This window comes from Ailuropoda melanoleuca, chromosome 4 (assembly GCF_002007445.2).
Source record: "Ailuropoda melanoleuca isolate Jingjing chromosome 4, ASM200744v2, whole genome shotgun sequence".
In the NCBI taxonomy this organism is placed as follows: Eukaryota; Metazoa; Chordata; class Mammalia; order Carnivora; family Ursidae; genus Ailuropoda; species Ailuropoda melanoleuca.
Window position 1 is genome coordinate 51,082,091 of NC_048221.1, and position 23,302 is coordinate 51,105,392.

The 23,302-nt window shown below is 36.9% G+C and overlaps 1 protein-coding gene across 9 annotated transcripts in view; it reads left to right on the top strand.

Annotated features, from left to right (window-relative positions):
• ATG7 (autophagy related 7) overlaps positions 1 to 23,302 on the top strand; it is a 250,057-nt gene that overhangs the window by 110,094 nt on the left and 116,661 nt on the right. For 5 of the 9 annotated variants that reach the window (XM_034658783.1, XM_034658778.1, XM_034658782.1 and 2 more), the window contains 2 exons: positions 12,247 to 12,369; positions 21,442 to 21,540. In XM_034658783.1, the coding sequence (XP_034514674.1) occupies positions 12,247 to 12,369; positions 21,442 to 21,540 (222 nt within the window). Of the gene's footprint in view, positions 1 to 12,246; positions 12,370 to 12,481; positions 13,382 to 21,441; positions 21,541 to 23,302 lie in introns of those variants that run through there. The other 4 variants (XM_034658784.1, XM_034658787.1, XM_034658786.1 and 1 more) reach the window with 2 other exon arrangements.

Below are 23,302 nucleotides of genomic sequence, written 5' to 3' on the forward strand. Positions count from 1 at the left end.
CTCCCTCCCTCCCTCCCTCCCTCCCTCCTAGATTTATTTATTTGAGAGAGCATGGGGGGGGCGGAGAAGCAGACTCCCCCTGAACATTTAGCCCCCATGCAGGAATCAGTCCCACAACTCTGACATCATGACCTGAGCTGAAATCAAGATTTGAATGCCCAATTGACCAAGCCACCCAGGCATCCCTAAATGGAGTGGTTTTTCTTAATTTCTTCTTTGAATAATTTGTTGCTGGTGTATAGAAATACAGTTGATTTTTGTATATGGCTCTCATATCCTACAAGAGTAGAATGTACTCTTGTACTTAAGAGTGGAGTTTGTGATGTACTTACTTTTTCTAAGAGTGTTTTGTGGATTTCTTAGGCTTTTCCATGTACAAGATCATGTCTTCTGAAAATAGAGTTTTATTTCTTCCTTTCTAGTTCAGATCCAATCTAGACGGATGCTTTTATTTCTTTTTCTTGCCTATTACCCTGACTAGAACCTCCAATACAATGTTGAACAGAAGTGGCAAAAGTGGGAATCCTTGTCTTATTCCTGGTATTACTGGGAAAGCTTTCAGTCTTTCATCATTAAGCATAATATTGATGCTTATTGATGGCCTTTAGCAAATTGAAGAAATTCTCTTCTATTACTAACTTGTTTATTAGTATGAAAGGGTGTGGGATTTTGTCAAATGCTTTTTCTGTACCTTTTTAGATGTTGGTGTGGTTTTTGTTCTTTATTCTATCAACATGACGTATTACATTGATTTTCATATGTTGAACCAGCCTTGCTTCCCAGGGTAAATCTCACTTTGTTGTGGTGTATAGTCCTTTTTATATGTTGCTGGAGATTCAGTTTGCTAATTTTTTAAATTTTTAAAATTTACTTAAGTAATCTCTACACCCAACATGGGGCTCAAATTCACAGCCCCAACATTGAGTCACATGCTCCTCCAACTGAGCCAACCAGGCGCCCCAGTTTGCTACTATTTTAGGTGAAGATACTTGCACTTATATTCATAAGGGACATTGGTCTTTGGTTTTCTTTATTTGTTATGTCTTCATATGGTTCGGGTATCAAGATAATACTGGTCTTAAAATGAATTGAGACCTGTTTCCTTGTTTTCTATTGTTCAGGGGGATTTGTGAAAGATTGGTTAATTCTTCTTTAAATTTCTGGTAAAATTCATCAGCAAAGCCACCTGCTTCTGGGCTTTTCTTTGTGAGAAGTTTGTGATTATTAATTCAGTCTCTTTACTTTTCGTAAGTCTATTCAGATTTTCTATTTCTTTTTGAGTCAGTTTCAGTACTTTGTGTCTTTCTCAAAATTTTTCCATTTTTTATCTAGGTCATCTAACGTATTGGCATACAGGTGATTGTAGTATTTCCATATAATTTTTATTTCTGAAATATTGACAGTAATATCCCCTCTCCCATTCCTGATATTAGTAATTTGAGTCTTTTCCCTTTAATTTTTGGTCAGTCTAAATAAAGCTTTGTCACATTTGTTGGTCTTCTGAAAAGATTTTATTTCTGCTCAATTCTTTATATTTTCTTCTTCATGCTTGCTTTGTGTTTAGTTCACTTTTTTGTTTTGTTCTTAGGTAACGTTAAGTTATTGATTTGAAATCACTCTTCTTTAATATAGGCATTTATAGCTACAAATTTCCCTCTGAGCACCTGCGTTCAATGCATCTCATAACTTTTGGTATGTTGTGTATGGGTGTGGGTGTGTGTGTTTTCATTCATCTCAAAGTATTTTCTAATTTCCCTTGTGATTTCTTATTTGATCCATTGCTTTTAGGAGTGTGTTGTTTAATATCCACATATTTGTGAGTTTCCCAAATTTCTTTATTGATATCCAATTTCATCCTATTGTGATCAGAGAACATCATTTATATGATTTCAGCTTTATTCACATATTAAGGCGCATTTTATGATCTAACACATGGTATATCCTAGAGAATGTTTCATTCTTTGAGAAGAATATGGATTCTGCTGTTCCTGAATATAGTGTTCTATAGATATTTATTAGGTTTAATTGATATATAGTGTTGTTCAATTGTTCCGTTTCCTTGATGATCTTCTGTCTAGTTTTATATCCATTATTGAAAGTGCAGTATTGAAATCTCCAACTATTTTTGTTTAATTGTATATTTTTCCTTTCAATTCTGTCAGTTTTTGTGAAATGTATTTTGGGGCTGAATTGATAAGTACACCTAAGATTATAACTATTGTATCTTTTTAACATATTGACCCTTTTATTATGTCCTTCTTTGTTCCTGGTAACAATTTTTTGTCTTAAAGTCTATTTTGTTTGATATTAGTATAGCCTTTTCAGTTAACTGTCTTTTGCTTTCTGCTTTCATGGACTCTTCTCTTTTTTTAAGCAGCTTTTTGAGATATCATTAATATATACAAATTGTACATATTTAAGGCCTACAACTTGCTGTGTTTATATATCTTGAAATGATCACCACAACCGAACTAATTAACATATCCATCACCTCTATAGAGTTACCATTCTGTGTGTATGTGTTGAGAAGTTTAGTATAAGATCTCTCCTCTTAGCAAATTTCAAGTATGCAATATGGTATTGTTAACTGTCATCACTGTGCTATATGCTGGATCTCCAGAACTTATTTATCATGCATAATTTAAACTGCATGGAATATCTTTCTATTCTTTTACTTACCTATTTATGTCTTTGAATCTAAAATGAATCTCTTGTAGACAGCATATAGTTGGATGATGTTTTTTGTTTTGTCAGTCCATTCTGCCATATCTGTCTTTTAGTTGGAAGCATTTAATTCATTTACGTTTAATGATAAAATAGAATTTACATCTGCCATTTTGGATTTTGGTTTCTATATGTCTTATGGCTTTTTTTTCTTTCTGTATTCCTCTATTTTTCTTTATTCCACCTTTTTGTGTTAAATATTTTCTAATGTGCCATTTTAATTCCCTTTTTTTTGCTCTTACTATATATATATATATATAACTAAAANATATAAACTAACTTTTTTTCTTTCTGTATTCCTCTATTTTTCTTTATTCCACCTTTTTGTGTTAAATATTTTCTAATGTGCCATTTTTATTCCCTTTTTTTTTTGCTCTTACTATATATATATATAACTAAAATATATATATATGTATATATATGTGTATATATATGTGTATATATATGTGTATATATATGTATATATATATGTGTGTATATATATGTGTATATATATATATATATGTATATATTTTAGTTATTTTGGTGGCTGCTCCAGAGTTTACAATTAAAATACTTTTTATAACAATGTGTTTTGGTTTAACATCACCTTAATTTGGATAATAGTAAAAACTTAGCTCCATTGTACCTTAATTTGCCTCCCCTTTCTTTGGGTTTATTATCACATAGATTAAATCTTGATGTGACAACACAGATGTATAATTATTGCTTTATGCATTTGTATATTTGTATTTTATTATGTATCCGTTTTTTAAATCACACAGAAGAAAAAAAATAATCACAAAGAAAAAATACATTTTTTGTCTTTTATATTTATCTATGTGGTTTCCTTTACCTGTGTTCTTTATTTCTTCTTGTGGATCTGAGTTACTGTCTAGTGTCCCTTCATTTCAACCTGAAGTACTCATTCAGAATTTTTTACAAGATAGGTTTGCTGGTGATGAATTTTCTTGTTTTTGTTTATCTGGGAATGTGTTTATGTCTCCTTCATTTTTGGAAGTTAGTTTTGCTGGTCATAGGGTTCTTGGTTGAGAGTCTTTTGCTTTCAGCGCTTTGAATATTTCATCCCAGTACATTTGGTCCCTACAGTTTCTGAAGAGAAATTGGCTGTGATGATTCCCTTTACATGATAGGTTATTTCCCACTTGCACTTGGAAGATCATCCCTTTGTCCTTTGACAGTTTAGTTATGATGTGTCTAGATATAGATCTCTTTGAGTTTATTCTGCTTGGAGCTGATCTTCTTGGATGTGTATATTAATGGTTTTCATAAAATTTGGGAAGTTTTTTGCCATTATTTTTTCAAATATTCTTCCTGCTCTTTTCTTTCTTTCTTCTCTCCTGGAACTCCTTTATTAGTATATGATGTTGTATGGGTCCCTGAGGCTTTGTTCATTTCCTTTCCGTTCCTCAGACTGGATTGAGCCTGCCTGCCTGCCTGCCTGCCTTCCTTCCTTCCTTCCTTCCTTCCTTTTGAGAGAGCGAGCATGCACGTGTGAGTGGGGAGGAAGAGGCAGAGGGAGAGAGAGAATCTTAAGCAGGCTCCATGCCCAGTACAGAGCCCAACATGGGGCCCGATCCCACAACCCCAAGATCATGACCCAAGCCAAAATCAAGAGTCAGATGCTTAACCAACTGAGCCACCCAAACACCCCGACAGACTGGGTATTTTCAATTGATCTATCTTCAGATTAATTTATTCTTTCTTCACTGTGCCCAAAACGGAGTTCAGAGTCTCTAGTGAATTTTTAAGTTGTATTTTTCAACTCCAGAATTTCTCTTTGGTTCTTCTCTATAATTTCTCTTTATTGATAGTCTCTATTTTGGTGAAGTATCATTTCATACTTTTTTTTAGGTACTTAGACATGGTTTCTTTTAGGTCTTTGAATTTACTTACAATAGCTGTTTTAAAGTCTTTGTTTAGTAAGTTCCTCAGGAATGGTTTCTGTTGACCATTTTTGTTTTTATTTTGTTTCTGTGTATGGGATATATTTTCTGGTTTCTTTGCATATCCAGTAATTTTTGTTGAGAACTGGCTGTGTTATATAATAAAATGTGTTAACTCTGGAAATCAGATTCTCTCCCAACCCATGACTTATTGTTGCTCTTTGCTGCTGCTGTTGTGTGTTTGTTTGTTATTTAGTGACTTCACTGAACTAATTTCATTAAGTTGGTGTTCTTTGTCATGAGTGACCATGAAGTTTCTGCTCAGTTACCTTGGTCGTCATCTAATGATTAGACAGAGATTTTCTTAATTTCCTGGAACCAGTAAATCAGAGTCTGTTGAGGTGTTCTGGTATACTGGGGAGTGCCTTCCATGCTGAGCCAGGCATTTAAGAGCTCTTCCTTACCTTTCATCTCCTGCTTGCACAGATACTCAAAAAGAAGTGAGAGCTTAGGGCCTTCTCAGATCTTTCCTGAGCATGTGTACAGCTTTGGGCATATATGTCACCCTGTGCCTGTGCACAGTCTTCTAGATTCTCAAGAATATGTTGGGATTTTTCAGAGTCTCTTATGGTAGTCCCCAGATTTTTGTTTTACACTCTTGGGTTAGTGCATTGTTGCAGCAGCTATTATCCACCATCTCAGGAGATCATGATGTTAAACAGTTGTCCCTGATACTTGTCAACAGCCAACCCTGGGAGAAAGGCTTTCACACTGGGTGAGTTTTGAGTCAGGTCAAATAAAAAGAACATACAGGCAGGGTTTCCCTGGGAACCACCAAACAGGTGGCAATTTTCTGAAAATGGAGCTTTGAAGGAGATTAACCCCCAGTTTACCCCCTCCAGTGGCTGCCAGGCTGGTTTCCACTGTGACTGTATGTTGTTAGTGTTCAAGGCTACATTCGAGCTGGAAAGGGAAAGGGGGTGGGAATGGAGCTTATGAAAAGCCTCAAAGCCCATTGTTTTTACAGGGATTCAGATGTTTTCTGAATAAATACTCCAGACTTTGTCACTATTCTCTTTTCTCTTACAGAGGAGAGGATTTATGGAGGTCCTCACTCTGCTATTATCACTGACACCACTATGTGTCTTCCTGTCATGTATTTTCTGTCTTTATCAAACCCTATCTGGCAGTATTTTAAAAGTAATAAATGCATAGCATTTCTATTGCCCTTCATAAACCACTCTTTTTCAGTGATTAAAGTCGTGAAATCCTTTTTGTATTTCAGGAGGTAGGGAAGCAGGCATGGAATAGCATCCCCATTTTAGAGATGAGCAAACAGGGTCAAAACGGTGAAGTGTCTTGCCCGGTGTTGCCAGGTTGTTCCTAGTTGTGTGTTAACTCCCAGTTATCAGTTTCTTTTCTTCTGCCCAGTTGACTCAAGCAGAATTGTGATTTTGGTATATGTAAAAACCGAGATATAATATTTGATTTTTAAAATGCAGTTGTGTGTTACACCATAAGAAGTTTAATTAAAATATTAAAGCATTGGGACTTTTATTCCATAGTCAGTTATCTCGATGTTGATACTATTTGGTGTTTTGTCTTGAACTCTCCCACATCCTCTAAATTATAGTTGTGCCCATTTTGCATTTGGACGCCTGAGATGGTGCACTATATGGTGACTTTAGGGAAAGAACAAGAGACTTACTTGTTCTATATTTTTGATATGCCAGTAATACCACTCCATGTCTTGAACTCAGATCGGTCTTTTTTTTTTTTTTTTTCAAGTTTGGCCTTATAAATCCTGCCTGTGTCCAATAGAGTGAGTTAACAGCAGTAGATTTAATTAGATTGATAGCTATATGTTCCCATATGAAGCTGTTTTCTCATCCATTATCAGCTTTGTATCACTGGGATATATGGAAACAGAAACAAAGTTACCAAATGCGGTTGATAGTTGGAAACGCTGTCAACTCTTGATTACCAGAGTTAGTGGGAGCATTTCCTTCAATTCTTTTGCCAACTTAATGTGCCCTGAAGAGTGGGGTCAGAATATAAAAGGGAAGAAAAGATCATAGGGAGTGGAATTAATCAGGCAAGACTTGCTGCAGGAGCTGGTACTTGAGCTGAACTTTGATGGAAGTGAAGGATCTCGCTTGATGGTCACTCTCAGTAGTTAGCACCAAGAGGGAACAAGAAAAGAGCTGGGAGCAGTGAAGATGGGACAGTAGTTGTAAGGGCTGCTGAAATCAGAGCTTTTTTTCCCTCCTCTTTGATACTTTTTTTATTATGAGAGAAATCCCAGACACCAAGGGACAGAAACTGATCAGGGGGTTTCCTGGTCTTACTAGTGATGCTTCCAGCTCATTATCCAAAGTAAGGCTTCTCCACCCTGGAATGGCTCCCTTAGTAACAGAACTGGAAAAAAGAGGGTTTTGCCCTCTTTAGAGCAAAGCCTCTGCAGACTACTGGGTGACTGTCCGTCAGATGGGAATGTTTTGACCCTTCTTTTATGGATTCTCATAGGATGGGAATTAAAGGTCCTGGTGGCTTCCAGCTATATTCTTTTATTACCCTATCTGGGAGTATATTAGAAATCATGACACATGTATATTTTTAAATCATTTAGAGTAAGTAAATACAATTTCTTTTTTTTCCCTATCACCATTTTTCTTTTTTTTTTATTATAATAATGTTTTTTTATTATGTTAGTTACCATACAGTACATCCCTGGTTTTTGATGTAAAGTTCGATGATTCATTAGTTGCATATAACACCCAGTGCACCATGCAATACATGCCCTCCTTACTACCCATCACCAGCCTATCCCATTCCCCCACCCCCCTCCCCTCTGAAGCCCTCAGTTTGTTTCTCAGAGTCCGTAGTCTCTCATGCTTCATTCCCCCTTCTGATTACCCCCCTTTCTTTATCCCTTTCTTCCCCTACCGATCTTCCTAGTTCTTATGTTCCATAGATGAGAGAAACCATATAATAATTGTCTTTCTCTGCTTGACTTATTTCACTTAGCATTATCTCCTCCAATGCTGTCCATGTTGCAGCAAATGTTGAGAAATCATTCTTTTTGATAGCTGAGTAATATTCCATCGTATATGTGGACCACAACTTCTTAATCCAGTCATCTGTTGAAGGGCATCTCAGTTCCTTCCACGATTTAGCTCTTGTGGACAGTGCTGCTATGAACATTGGAGTGCATATGGCCCTTCTCTTCACTACGTCTGTATCTTTGGGGTAAATACCCAGTAGTGCAATGGCTGGGTCATAGGGTAGCTCAATTTTTAACTTTTTATTTTTTAAAGATTTTATTTGACAGAGGTACAGACAGCCAGCAAGAGAGGGAACACAAGCAGGGGGAGCGGGAGAGGAAGAAGCAGGCTCATAGCAGAAGAGCCTGATGTGGGGCTCGATGCCATAATGCCGGGATCATGCCCTGAGCTGAAGGCAGACGCTTAACCGCTGTGCCACTTAGGCGCCCCCAATTTTTAACTTTTTAAGGGACCTCCACACTGTTTTCCAGAGTGGCTGTACCAACTTGCAATGCAAGTAAATACAATTTCTAAACAACAGAGATTTTAAATAAGAGGTTTGCAGACATTGCATGAAAATACATAAGCTAAAAGAAGAAAACACTTAAGCTATTTTTTTAGATTGAGAACTTAGTTACTTGTATCCTTGTTTAAGAAGAGGCAAGAGTTGTAAGCCATGAATCTCTTCTGCTTCTCATGAAGTGTAAATCATTGCATGGTATTTTCAGGAGATCTTAGACCCTATGAAAGGCATTCTCTAGAGAGTTGTACAAAGTTGGAGGGTTCTGGAGGGACTTAAATGCCTAGCTGGGGGGTATGGGTTTGATCTAGCAAAGAGTCGACAAAGAATATCAGCAAGAGAACAGATACTCCTAAAACCATGTCTTAAAAAGAGATTCTACCGTCTTTGTCCACCAGTATGCATGTGACACGAGTAAAGCTCACCTAGTCTTTTAAAACAGTGAAGTAAGGAAAATCATGTTCATCCGGGAAAGAATCCATATCTTTGTATTAAAAGAGTCATTATTTCTCTACTAAGCAAACTCTCCCAGTACCCTTAGAGTACTTATAACCTATCAAAATGTAATATGTACACTTCTCAGGACCATGTATTATATAATTACTTAGGAGGTCCACTAGGTTTTATGTAGACTGACACATTGTTGCAGTGTTCATATTCATTGTGATGTTATCTTTTTTGGGGGTGGGGGTGATTTAAAACACATTTTCCCCTTTAAGAAGGTCAAACTGTAGGGGAAAATATCCTTGTGCCTTTTATAAGCTGCTTATACTCGTAACACAGATTAACTTCCCAGCACATAAAGGGAATACTAGAAAACCATTGCATGATTAAATATGCCCCTGGAGGATTAAGTTTTTCCACATATTTTTGAAACCAGAGCTATGAATAGTGTTTCAGCATTAAACTTTCTGTACATCTTGATCATGGGGGAGGCTTTTACTTATGCTGCTCTTGCTGTTAGTTTTTCTGCTATTCAGATTTGTAGCATTGCAAAATTACCTATGGAAATCTGAAAGGTTAATTAAGATTAATTAAGGTCCGGGGCGCCTGGGTGGCACAGCGGTTGAGCGTCTGCCTTCGGCTCAGGGCGTGATCCCACATTATGGGATCGAGCCCCACATCAGGCTCCTCTGCTATGAGCCTGCTTCTTCCTCTCCCACTCCCCCTGCTTGTGTTCCCTCTCTCGCTAGCTGTCTCTATCTCTGTCAGATAAATAAATAAAATCTTTAAAAAAAAAAAAAAGATTAATTAAGGTCCAACAAAGTATCATCTCTGGAGTTATTCTAATTTTTAAAAAGTTTTTATCCATTTTTCAAACCTGTTTCTTCTTTTACCTTATTGAAAACCTGGCACAAAATAGCTAATTAGTGAGCGTAGTGGTCCAGAAATAAGTGATCACTAACCACATAGTATTTATCATTTTGAAAAAGATCACTTAATTTTCATGCATATTTTTCCTAAGATAAAATTCTTGTTTGTAAGGAATCTCTTTATTACTGAGGGATTCAGTTACTAAATGCCTTTTCATCCAGGCATTGGGTTGTCAGATTAATTTACTGGTCCCAAAGGCTTTGCTTTGTGGACCTTGAGGCGTGCTGATCACCCTTTGCTCCTCAATGATACCCAGTGTATCTCTTCCCTCTAGCCTGCATGTCTTACCTTACCTTCCTTGGCTCCCTTCACTGGTACTGAGGAGCCCCTCGATTTCTTTGACGTCTCTGTTACCTTTATCCTGTCAGTGCCCAAGCTTAGATGGGTCCTTAATCACATTTCTCCCAAAATGTGTAGGGGGGGCTCCACTTCCTTTCTCTCATTCCCCACACAGCTGTCCCAGACCATCACTGTCCTCCTCAAGCTCCATGGTCAATCCATCCCCTTTTCTGGCAGCAGATGAGCTGCTGTCAGACCCCAGAGCTTCTCAGCCCCCAGTTCCCTGCTCTCCTAACCTATCACTACTGCTGCTTTGTTTTCCATGGCTGAAGGAGGGCTGCCCCTCCTAGCTCCAGCTTCATCAGGGCTTTAGAGCTCTTTCTCCTCCTCTTCTGAGACCTTTCTCCAGCACTAGGGAAAAAATAGAGACTTTAATATTACTTAAATAAGTAATACATGCACATGGCTTTTAAAAATTCAAGTAATATAGAAGAATTTACAGAGGCAACTGCTTGACACCAGTTGTGTGTGTGTATTCTTCCAGAGATCTGATATGCATGAACAAGCATACACACAGCTACATTTCCCTTTCTTCCTCTTTACTCCTCTATCTTTATTTTTAAGACATTAATACTAGACACATGGTCTGGACATTGTTTTAGAATACCTGTATGTCTTGGAAATAAGTTTACATCAATACTATAGAGCTACCTCATTCTTTTAACAGATCTAGGTTATGCCCTTGATTGTAAATACACCATTATTTTGTTAACCAGCCCCCTGTTAGAGAGTAGTCCCTTCTGATCTTTTGTTGCTACAAACAGTGTTTCAGTGAGCATCGTTACGTGTCTATTTTTTTTGCCCATGGACAGCTGTATCTATATGAAAAGTCTTCCAAGTGGAATTGCTGCATCTAAGGGTTTATACATTTTCGTTTCTTTATGGAGATTTTTTAAAAATTGTTTTCTATTTCTCATGTTGCTGCTTCTCCAGCCTTTCTATTCGTGTGTAATTGATTTCTTGGATTTATCTTCAACATCTGCTCTTTGATACATTCATCTCTTTATTTTTTCTGAGTTCTAAGCGACTTTTTGAGACATTCTGGTTCACTATTTCCTTTCTAACATTCACAATTCCTGTGACCTTTGCATTTTTAAATATGATAATCATTATTTTGTTTGCTTCTAAGAACTCAGACGTTCTCATATTGTTCCGTCAAGACTGCAGGCGTTTAATCTTTTTACCTAAGGACAACATATATATATATAAAAGTGCTTGATGGCTTTTCACAAAGTGCACCAACACCCAGATAAAGAAACAAATGTTATCAGTATCCAGAATCTCCCTTGTGCCCCTTACAGTTATAGTCCCTCCATGGGTAACCATTATCCTGACTTAGATTCATTTTCCCTGTTCTTTTTTTAATTTTATATATAAACATGTAATCGTGCAGTAAATATTGCTTCTCTCTTCTTTCGTTTAACATTGTTTGTGAGAATTACCTATATTGTTGCAAGTAGATATAGTTTTTCATTGCTAAGCAGTATTCTATTACATGAATATACCCATTTGTTCATTCATTCTGCTATTGGTGGACACTTGAGGAGTACCTAGTTTGGACTATCATGAGTAGTGCTGCTATGGATGCTTTGTTTGGATCTTCTGATACAGAACTGAATACCTTTATTTGTAGAGTATATATTTCTAGCAGTATAATTGCTTGATCACAGGGCACATAAGTGTTAAGCCTCTAAAATGGCTTTCTCATTTTGCACTCCTGTGGGAATCCCAGTTCTACATTCTTGTCAGTAGTTGGTATCTTCTTTTTTATTTTAGCTGTTTTGGTATATATGAAGTAAGATTTCATTATGGTTTTAGTTTACATTTCCCTAATCACTTGTAATGTTGAGCAACTTTTCATATGTTTATTGGCCACTTGGATATCCTCTTTTGTGACATGCCTGGTGAAACTTATTTTTACATTTTTAAACTATTCTGTTTTTTAAAAAAACATATGGCTAGCTGGTAGATCATGTTTCCCATCCATTTGTCCCTCTCTTTGTCTTTATCCTTTTTCATTTTTTTCTTGGCTCTTTTCTGGCCTGTTTTCTTTTTTCCCCTAACAAGTGAACTTTGGAAGCAGGAACGCCAGCTTTTCTAGAATTTTTAGTGAATTTGCATGAAACTTCAATTTGAGAACAATTGCCATCTGAATTGGAAAACGATATTGTCATTGTTTCTAAGAAGGGAAAATGATAAATACTAAGCCCTCCCAGGTTTTGCCCTCCAGGTTGCATTATTATCCCCATGTTTAATTCTGGTTTTAGTTCCATTTTTGACAGGTGCTTGTAGAAGTGAAAATCTTGTAATATGCTTTTAAAACCTGCAGCCCCTTTTAAAAAATGTAAATGTTTTACAGGTTCTTGATCAATATGAACGAGAAGGATTTAATTTCCTAGCGAAGGTGTTTAATTCTTCACATTCCTTCTTAGAAGATTTGACCGGTCTCACTTTGCTGCATCAAGAGACCCAAGCTGCTGAGGTAAGAATAAAGCAAGCTTTCCTTACTGAGGGCTGGTGTATTTGAAACCTACTTGGTACTCAGATTTATGAAACAGAAAGGAAGCAGTAAATTATAATTTCTTTTTCCTTAGAACAAACATCGCTAAATAAGTCTGCTAGTTATCAGAGAAGAAGGAACCTTCTGCAGTTGCTGGGTGTTGATGTGTGATTGTTGTACAGTAGGTGCCCAATGCTCATAATTAAAGGGGGTGTGGGTTATGGATTTTCAAGCATCTCTGGTCCTTTCTGAAGAACAACATGCCTGTGGCCATGGGAGAGTTGGCTCTGATGTCCACACATCAGAATGTAAGACAGGGAAGACCAGTCTCTGGCCGTGTTCTTCAGAGAGAATATGCCTGGATTTTATTTCATAATTGGATACATCTTCTTAGGTCACCAAACTCTACTATAAAATAGCTTCCCCAGTCACAACCTGAGAAAATTACTCTTTGCTTGTCAGTTAGAATATATTGCAGATCTTAATTTCCTGTGAAGAAGTTCTTAGGAGAAATGTGGCCTGTCTTATCATTTCCACAAGCTACATAAAGAAAACCTTGAGTGCCTGTGTCCCACAGGAATGGAACCCACTTGTAAAGATGCCATTAGTCCTATTTTTCTAGTTTTTGATTACCACCCCATTCCCACCCCTGCCTGGAGTTGTGTGTCTTCACCATTGGGGCAGGCCCCAGCGGTCGGTGAGTAGACATTCAGGCCCGATACTGGACTAGCTGGTGGCAAACTAAGGCTGCTGTTGGGACGATTGAGCTAGTAGTACTGAGTAAAGAAAATCAGAACTACCAGAGTCACATCCTTTGAAGCTTTCAGCAGATTGAGGTGAGAGTTTTAGGCACACCAGAGAGGCAAGATAGTACATCTGTAGTATTACTTTTAAAACCGAAATCAGTTCTGGGGTGCCTGGCAGACTCAATCAGAAGAACATGCACCTCTTGATCTAGGGGTCATGAGTTCAAGCCCCACATGGGGTGTAAAGATTATTTAAGTAAATACAACTTAAAAAAAAAAAAAAAGCTGTGGGCGCCTGGGTGGCACAGCGGTTAAGCGTCTGCCTTCGGCTCAGGGCGTGATCCCGGCGTTATGGGTTCGAGCCCCACATCAGGCTCCTCTGCTATGAGCCTGCTTCTTCCTCTCCCACTCCCCCGCTTGTGTTCCCTCTCTCGCTGGCTGTCTCTATCTCTGTCAAATAAATAAAGAAAATCTTTAAAAAAAAAAAAAAAGCTGAAAACAGTTCTTCTTTAACTTGCCTTGGTGTCCTCTGGGTATTCAGTAGATGTAGTACTCCACTTATAACCAATAGTTGAGCCACATAGAGTCTCTTAGCTTCAGTTTCGGAAGCTGAACGGCATCTCTGCTAACTTAAAGAGACTTCGAGATTTTCCCCAGAACTGTGATTGGTTCCCAGACATTGTTCAGAACATTATGTTGATCGTGGCCGCCATTTTGTCCTTTGCATAGCACTGTACTACCTGATGATAAGGTAAAAATAGCTTACAGGTCTTTTCAACCATGCAGTTGTTTGACTGCTTTGCTGAGGGAATATTTCTTTTTCTTTTTTTTTTTTTAAGATTTTATTTATTTATTTGACAGAGACAGAGACAGCTAGCGAGAGAGGGAACACAAGCAGGGGGAGTGGGAGAGGAAGAAGCAGGCTCATAGCAGAGGAGCCTGATGTGGGGCTCGATCCCATAACGCCGGGATCACGCCCTGAGCCGAAGGCAGACGCTTAACCGCTGTGCCACCCAGGCGCCCCCTGAGGGAATATTTCTACCCAGCTAGAAATCATTCATATACTTCTCTTTTGTTGGCTACGTGAATTGCAACTTGAAATTGACCCCAAATTTCACTCTTTAAAACAGAGTAGATGCTAGGATAATGAGCAGATTCCTTGATGAACTCTGACTTGTTTTGCATTTTAGCTGGTCAAACATTCATAGCCTTTTCAAAGACCCAGGAAGAGTAGGGGAAGTTTGAGAGCAATAGTGACTAAATAGATGGTAGGGCAGAAGGGGACATGTTTCATCCACAAGTCGGAGTTTTCATTTTGAAGTTTTCCTCCATTAAATTATATTTATAGTTTTGGAATCATAAGCCACACATCAAATTTTTGATTAGAGATGGTAGACTAGTTGGCCTGTGAGCCAGATATGGCTCGCAGGTGTGTTTTGTTTGGCCTGCCCTGTGTGCTAAATTCTGAATAAAGTCAACATTTAAAACTTACAAGTTTTACATAAAAATCTGAATTTTCCCATTTCTGACTTCTTTGAAAAATCAGATCTGGCAAGCCCAGGCCTGCATTTCTTCATAGTGATGGTTAGCTGGAGCCAGGATGCAAATTTATAGATAAATAATGTACTTTATATGAATTTAAAGGTATAAACAATATTCTGCATGTAAAGGAAATCTTCTACACTTGTCCCTTGCCACCCAGTTTCCTTTCTGAAGATACATGCTGTTGTTGTTTTTTTACCCAAAGTTATTTTTTAGGTGATTTTCTCCTTTTAAATGATGCTCTTGAGGTAATGACCCTTACAGGTGTTAGAATTTGCAATCCTTACCTTAGAGAAGGATCGTTATTTTTCTTAAAAAGCTTTGAATAGGGCTGTGGTTTTTCTTTTTAATTAAAATTTTTTTTGTCTTTTTATTTCATCTTATTTTCCATCATAATAAGTGTACTCTTCCTGCCTCAAACCCCATTTCCCCTATGCCTCCACCCACCTCCCCTCTGGTAACCATCAGTTTTCTATAGTTAAGAGTCTGTTTCTTGGTTTGTCTCTTTTTTTCTTTGTTTTTGTTTCATTTCTTAAATTCCACGGAAGACTGAGATCATATGGTATTTGCCTTTTTCTGTTTGACTTATTTCACTTCCCATTATACCCTCTACCTCTATCCATGTTGTTGCAAATGGCAAGATTTCATTCTTTTTTATGGCTGAATCAGATTCCACTGTATATGTACCACATCTTCTTTATCCATTCATCAATCAGTAGACACTTGGGCTGCTTCTGTAGTTTAGCTATTGCAAATAATGATGCAGTAACCACAGGGGTGCATGTATCCCTTTCAATTAGTGGTTTTTTATTTGGGGGGTAAATACTCAGTAGTGCAATTAATGGATTGTAGGGTAGATATATTTTTAATTTTTTGAAGAACCTCCATAATGTTTTCCATAGTGGCTGCACCAGTTTGCATTCCCACCAACAGTGCACAAGAGTTCCTTTTTCTCCACATCCTTGCCAACACTTGCTGTTTCTTACATTTTTGATTTTAGCCATTCTGACAGATGTGAGATAATATCTCATTGTGGTTTTGATTTGCATTTTCCTGATGCTGAGTGATATTGAGCATCTTTTCATGTGTTTGTTGGCCATCTGGATGTCTTCTTTGGAGAAATGTCTGTTCATGTCTTCTGCCCATTTAATTAGATTATTTGTTTTTTGGGTATTAAGTTGTACCAGTGCTTTATATATTTTGGATACTAACCCTTTATTGGATATGTCATTTGCAAATATCTTCTCCCATTTGCAGATTGTTTCCTTAATTTTGTAGATGGTTTCCTTCACTGTGCAGAAGCTTTTTATCTTGACATAGTCCCGGTAGTTTATTTTTGCTTTTATTTCCCTTGCCTCAGGAGACATATCTAGAAAAATGTTGCTACATCCCATGTTGGAGAGATTACTATCTGTGCTCCCTTCAAGGATTTTTATGATTTCAGGTCTCACATTTAGGTCTGTAATACATTTTGAGTTTATTCTTGTGTATGGTGAAAGAAAGTGGTCCAGTTTCATTCTTTTTCATGTTGTTGTCCAGTTTTCCCAGCACCATTTGTTGAAGAGATTTTTTCTGTTGTATATTCATTCCTCCTTTGTTGAAGATTAATTGACCATATAATGGATTTATTTCTAGGTTTTCTGCTCTGTTCCATTGATCTGTGCATCTATTATGCCAGTACCGTACTGTTTTAATTGCTCCCACCTTGTAATGTAACTTGAAATATGGAATTGTGTTATCTCCAGTTTCGCTTTTCTTTTTCAAGATTGGTTTGGCTATTTGGGGTCTTTTGTGGTTCCATACAAATTTTAGGATTGTTTGGGGGCACCTGGGTGGCTCAGTTGGTTAGGTGTCTGACTCTTGATTTTGGTTCGGGTCGTGATCTCAGGGTCATGGGATCGAGCCCTGCGTTGCGTTCTGCACTGAATGCAGAGTTTGCCTGGGGTTCTTTCTTTCCCTCTTCCCTCCCCCCCACAGTGCGCGCGTGTGCGTGCGCACTCTCTCTCTCAAACAAATAAATCTTTTTTAAAAATTTAGGATTGTTTGTTCTAGTTCTGTGGAAAATGCTGTTGGTATTTTGATAGGAATTGCACTAAATCTGTAGATTGCTTTGGGTAGTATAGACATTTTAACGACGTTTGTTCTTCCAACCTATGAGCATGGAATGTCTTTCCATTTCTTTGCGTCATCTTGAATTTCTTTTATCAGTGTCTTCTAGCTTTTAGAATGCAGGTCTTTTACCTCCTTGGTTAAGTTTACTCCTAGATATTTTATTGTTCTTGATGCAATTGTAAATGGAATTGTTTTCTTAATTTCTCTTTCTGCTGCTTCATTATTAGTGTATAGGAATGCAACAGATTTCTGTATATTGATTTTGTATCCTGCAGACTTTACTGAATTCATTTATCAGTTCTAGTAGTTTTTGGTGGAGTCTTTTGGGTTTTCCATACAGAGTATCATGTTATCTGCAAATAGTTTTACTTCTTCCTCGCCAATTTGGATGCCTTTTATTTCTTTATGTTGTCTAATTGCTGTGACTAGGACTTCTAGTACTATATTGAATAAAAGCAGTGAGAGTGGACATCTTTGTCTTGTTCGTGACAGGGGAAAAGCTCTTGGTTTTTCACCATTGATTATGATGTTGGCTGTGAGCTTTTAACAGAAGGCCTTCATTATGTTAAGGTATATTTCCTCTAGACCTACGCTGCAGAGGGGTTTTTTGTTTGTTTTTTATCATGAATGGATGTTGTACTTCATCAAGTGCTTTCTCTGCATCTATTGAAATGATCATATAGTTTTTATCCTTTCTGTTATTGGTGTGATGTATCACGTTGATTTGTGAATATTGAACCATGCTTGCATCCCAGGAATAAATCCCACTTAGTCATGTTGTATGATTTTTTAAATATATTGTTAGATTCTGTTTGCTCATATTTTGTTAAGGATTTTTGCATCTATATCTGTGAGAGATTTGCCTGTAGTTCTCATTTTTGTGGCATCTTTATCTGATTTTGGTACCAAGATGATATTGGCCACATAGAGTGAATGTGAAAGTTTTCCTCCTCTTATATTTTTTAGAATAGTTTGAGTAAGTATTAACACTTCTTTAAATGTTTGGTAGAATTCACTTGTGAACCTGTCTAGTCCTGGACTTTTGTTTTTTGGGAGGTTTTTTTGTTTGTTTTTTGTTTTGTTTTGTTTTTATTACTGATTGAATTTCTTTGCTGGCAGTCGGTCTGTTCAAATTTTCTATTTCTCCTTCATTTTTGGGAGGTTATTATGTTTCTTGGAATTTGTCCATTTCTTCTAAGTTGTCCAATTTGTTGGTATATAGGTTTTCATAATATTATGTTACAGTTGTTTATACTTCTGTGGTGTTGGCTGTTTCTCCTCTTTCATTAGTGATTTTGTTTAAATGGGTTTTTCTCTCTTTTTTTAAATGAGTCTTACTAAAAGTTTATCCATTTTGTTGACCTTTTCAAAGAACCAGCCTCTGTTTTCATTGATCTGTTCTATTGTTTTTTAGCTTCTATATCACTTATTTCTGCTCTAATCATTATTATTTCCTTCCTTTTGGTGTGTTTGGGTTTTGTTTGTTCTTTTTTCTACCTCCTTTATGGGTAAGGTTAGGTCGAGATTTTTCTTGCTTCCTGACATAGGCCTGTATTGCTATAAACTTCCCTCTTAGAACCACTTTTGCTGTATACCAACGATTTTGGACCATTGTGTTTTCACTTATATTTGTTTCCATGTAATTTTCAATTTCTTCTTTGATTTCTTAGTTGACCCATTCATTGTTTAGTAACATGTTATTTAACCTCCATGTGTTTGTGTTCTTTCCAGATTTTTTCTTGTGGTTGATTTCTAGTTTCATAGCATTGTGGTCAGAAAAGATGCATGGTATGACTTTGATTTTTTTTTAATTTGTTGAGACTTGTTTTGTAGCCTAATATGTGATCTGTTCTGGAGAATGTTCGTGTGCACTTGAAAAGAATGTGTATTCTGCTGTTTTAGGATTGAATGTTCTGAATATATCTGTTAAATCCATCTGGTCCAGGGTGTCATTCAAAGCCACTGTTTCCTTATTGATTTTCTGTTTGGATGATCCATCCATCAACGTAAGTGGGGTGTTAAAGTCCCCTACTATTATTTTATTACTATCGATTATTTCTTTTATGTTTGTTATTAACTGTCTTATGTATTTCAGTGCTCTTAATAGGGCTGTGTTTTAAGGTAATGCTCAGCAGAAGTCCTTACAACAATAAAATTCATTGCCATACCTACATTATTTTATAGTAGTGTGAAAAATATGAATGTGTGTGTAGATAAATATATAGATCATCTGTGTGTGTGTGTGTGCGTGAAGGTAACATTTTGATTTATGTATTTGATTCCCAGTGCATTAACAGGTATTGAATAATAAAAATACAACATTCTTCATCCCATATAGAAAGGTCCTGATTTATTTATCTTAGCAATGCAATCAAGAATGCCCAGTTCTCATCTTGGGCTCTTTTTATACCTCAACTTTGGAATTGCAAAAGATTCAACCAGATAATTATATGTGACTGTATCATTTTATACAGTGTTTATAAAATATGTATTTGTACAAATACTGTTTTTTATAACAGGAATTACTGAACATCTTTAAAAAATTTGATAGCAAGTCACTGTGCTAGTAACTGAATACAGAAATTAATGAGTTGTACTCATAGTCTCAATATGAGAAACAGATGTAAATAATACATTACATTCTAATATCATCAAAAATATTTTAGTCATTTATATATAGTAAGTGCTCAGAGAGCAGTTACTCCTGCCTGGGGGAGTAGGGATGTCAAAGAAAACTTCACACAGAAGGGAACAAGTATTCCAGTTAAATTTTAAAGTTTAATCAATTTTTAATTTAATTTTTTATTGAGCTATAATTAACATAACATTATATATTAGTATCAGGTGTTCAATGTGTAATGATTTGATATTTGTGTGTATTCCAGAATGATCACCACAATAAGTCTAGTTAACATCCATCACCAATTAGTTTTAAAGGATGAGTAGGCTGTCTTTAAAAATAAAAATTGGGAGGGAAATGGGGGAGGGCATTCTAGGCTGAATAAAGTTCTCAGAGGCCAAGAGTCTTTAGTGTGTTACTCAGAATCATGAGAATGTAGTTGGAGCCAGAGTTATCTGAAGTCAGATAAGGTGGGTTTTTTTTAATAACAGCTTTATTGAATTGCAATTCACATACCATGAAATTTACCCTTTTAAAGTATACAATTCAGTGGTTTTTAGTGTATTCACAGAGTTGTTGTGCTGCTCTTACTACTAAATTTAGAACATTTTCATCACCCAAAAAGAAACTCCATACTCATTAAACAGTCACTGCTCATTCCCCCTTCCTTCCAGGCCTGGCAACCACTACTGTATTTTCTGTCTCCATGGGTTTGCCTATTCTGGACATGTCATATAAATGAAATCAAACAATATGTGGCCTTTTGTGTTTGCTGTCTTTAGCTTAGCATGATGTTTTCAAGGCTCATCCATGTTGTAGCAAGATAATTCTTTTTTCATTAAAGAAAGAAAAGTTTTGATGCTTTTAAACAATCCCCTATCCTTTTACTCCTGTGCTCTATCTCCCAAAATATAGACCCTTTATAAAGGAACAATGCAAAGCTGATCCTACTAGAGACTACAGATCCCTTTCTTTTCATAGAAAGAAGCACAGGAATAATGGGTTGGAAGATACATTCAAGACAGAATCACCTAGATTTAGTGAGATTGACTAATGCAACCCAATTTTTTGTACCACCTTTCTTCCATCATCAAATAGCCCCAAATGATTGCCATTATTTTAGTCTGAGTTACTAGTATAATCACAGTGCTGTTGAGATTAACAGACAAATCACTAGGTTGGTTTCTGTTGGAGAAGGGGTTGAGATGCAAGGTGCAGAGTGGGGACTGGGAGTGTGGTGATGGGGGGAACGGAGGGGTGGATAGACCAGACTTAGAAAGATGAATTTACTTGGGGTAATGGTGATTTTGAAGTAATGAATAAATGAATGGAAATGACTGAATGGTATTTAGAAATAGGATGATGATAGAGTTTGGAGAAAAAGAGGAAGACTGGTAGATTGACTTAGCATGTAAAGAAAATTATCCTGTTTCATTGAGTGCAGTGAGGAGAAGCTGTAGAGCTAGGATGCATTGAAAAATATTTAAACAAGGAATGTGTGTGGTAGATTAATTTTATCTTGAGTTGTAGCTTAAAAATTTAAAAATATTCCCCTCATAAATGTTTTTGCTAATGTTGTGTTTCCTAAAGAAGGGGTCTTAGACAGAGACCCATGTTCCTAGTTTGTAGCCCATCTAGCTACAAAATTATAGTTATATTCTACCCATGAGGTATTAGAAGGCCCTGTGGAGGAAAGCCCACCTACCCCCACCCAGCTTTTTGCCCTTTTAAAATGTTGTCATCTGAATAAGGAATTTTGCATGAAGTTCTGATCTTTACTTTCAAGACCCTTTTTGAGAATGGGTTTGGATACTTGGAGATTGACCCCAGTTCCCTCTTGTTTATCCGAGTTGGAACAAAAGGAAATGGACTTAAAGTTGATGAAGCACAAGATGTCCAAGTCATGAAGCTGTTGAAGCGCTCACCAAATGCTTTTAAAACTGCTGAATTTGTTCAGGAAAGGCTCAGTGTAAATCAGACACGCAAATGACTTAGCCATCTTTTCATAAAATTTGCTGTGACTTATCTTCTTAGGGTTATTTCATCAAGTACCTGTTCACACGTACTGAGTTAATTCCAACTGTGGGTTTGACCATGTGCTGTGGGAAATGCCAAATAATTTTCAAGCCCCACGTAAGTAGACAGAAGAGACTGATTCATAAGACAGGTAATAAAACAACCTATATCCTTGAGAAATTCAAATAACAAAATTTCATAACCCAATTCCCCTGAAATACTTCATTCTCATTTTCGAAGGTTTGCAAGTTCCATGACTCCAGGATTACTTTTAGGCTATGTTTTCCTCCCTCGCCTTGACTGTATCATCAGTATTTGATGCTGTGTCATGCACTTATGATTACAGGATTGCAGTTACAGCACTTCATTAGTAGAATTTGCATCTTTGTCAAGTGTTTGCTAAGCAGAACTTTTTTCCTGCAGATTCAGAGATTAACGAATGATCGTTATAAAGTCTAATGCCAATGATAACATAAGATGTAAAATCACGAAGAGGCTGGCAGAAATAAAGAAGGCTGAGCTGAAGGGTTGATTCTGAATTAAAACTCGGGTTCTGACTCATTTACTACAGAATTCAGAATTCTAGAAAATAAAGTGCCCATTTCTCTCATAGCAAGAAAGTCATATGAAAAACATTATAGTCATGTGATATGACTTCATTGGCATGACAATTTACTATTCAGCAAAGTAAATAACACAATTAACAAGTGTTTCTGCTGGGCCTTTTGCACTTACACTGAGTTTTTGGCCTCTCCCCCTCACAGATGGTTTTGATTTGATTCCTGTGGAATATTTTTTTTGTTTTGTTTTGTATTTAACAACAGTCAGATATTTATGTACAGCTTCATCAAGAGCCTCTGATGACAAATATGCCTTTGGAGGCCAGTAGAAGCTGTGGGAAACCCCCGTGTCAGCACTTAGACCTGTTTCCAATGGAGAGAAAGCACTGTGGGGACTGATCTAGCCTGCTCATGAATCCAGTTCACTTTTCCCACAGCCTTCTGCTAGCCCACTTCCAACCTGCACTGGCCCATTCTCAGACTGTATCCTGCCTTGATTTTTCCTTATGAAGCAATCCCTCGAGACATAGCCTTGGCCTTCTCCCCTAATTGAAGAGGAAAGGCAGAAACAGCAGGCAGAAAGCCATTTAATTCTTAGATTGGAAACAAGAGCCTGGTTCTTGAAATAAGGCTTGGCAGTATCCCTTCAGAACTCACTTCATAAAATGAATCCCTTTTATTTGCTGTCAGAGTTATCTACATAGATTTGAGATGTTTAGATAAGTTGGTGTTGGGGAAGGATCCAGTTGGAGGATAAACAATGAAGTTTGGGCAGAGCCTCCACCCTTCTGAAGAGCAGTCTTGGATGGTATAATCTACTTAGAGGTCTATGAGAAAGAGAAGAAGAGAGTCATAAATGCTAAGAGTAGAGTTAAACAGCAGATATTAAGAAATAGAACATGGAAACTGCATCCTTAATTTTTAGTCCTTGTTCTGCTCATGTTCTCCTGAGTACTTGGTTGAATAACTTGAAAATTTGTGTATCAACTTCCCCACTTAAAATAAAGGATTGAACCATATGTGAAGTCCTTTTTAGCTCTAATAATCCAGTAGTTTTGTTTTAAATATAGCTGGTATGACCAAGAAGTAAAAAAAGATGGCCAGTTTTTATGTCAAAATATTTTCAAATGTATCGAGATGATTACTTTTTATACATTTTCTGACTATTTTCTGATACCTATCCTTTCTGGATTGTCATCACTAGAGATATTTTTTGTTGCATTCTTTAGAGATTCAGATCTACTTAGAGCCATAAAATAACATTTCTCATACTTTATATTGATTGATTGGTATGAGTAGTGGTGTATATAAATTCAAAA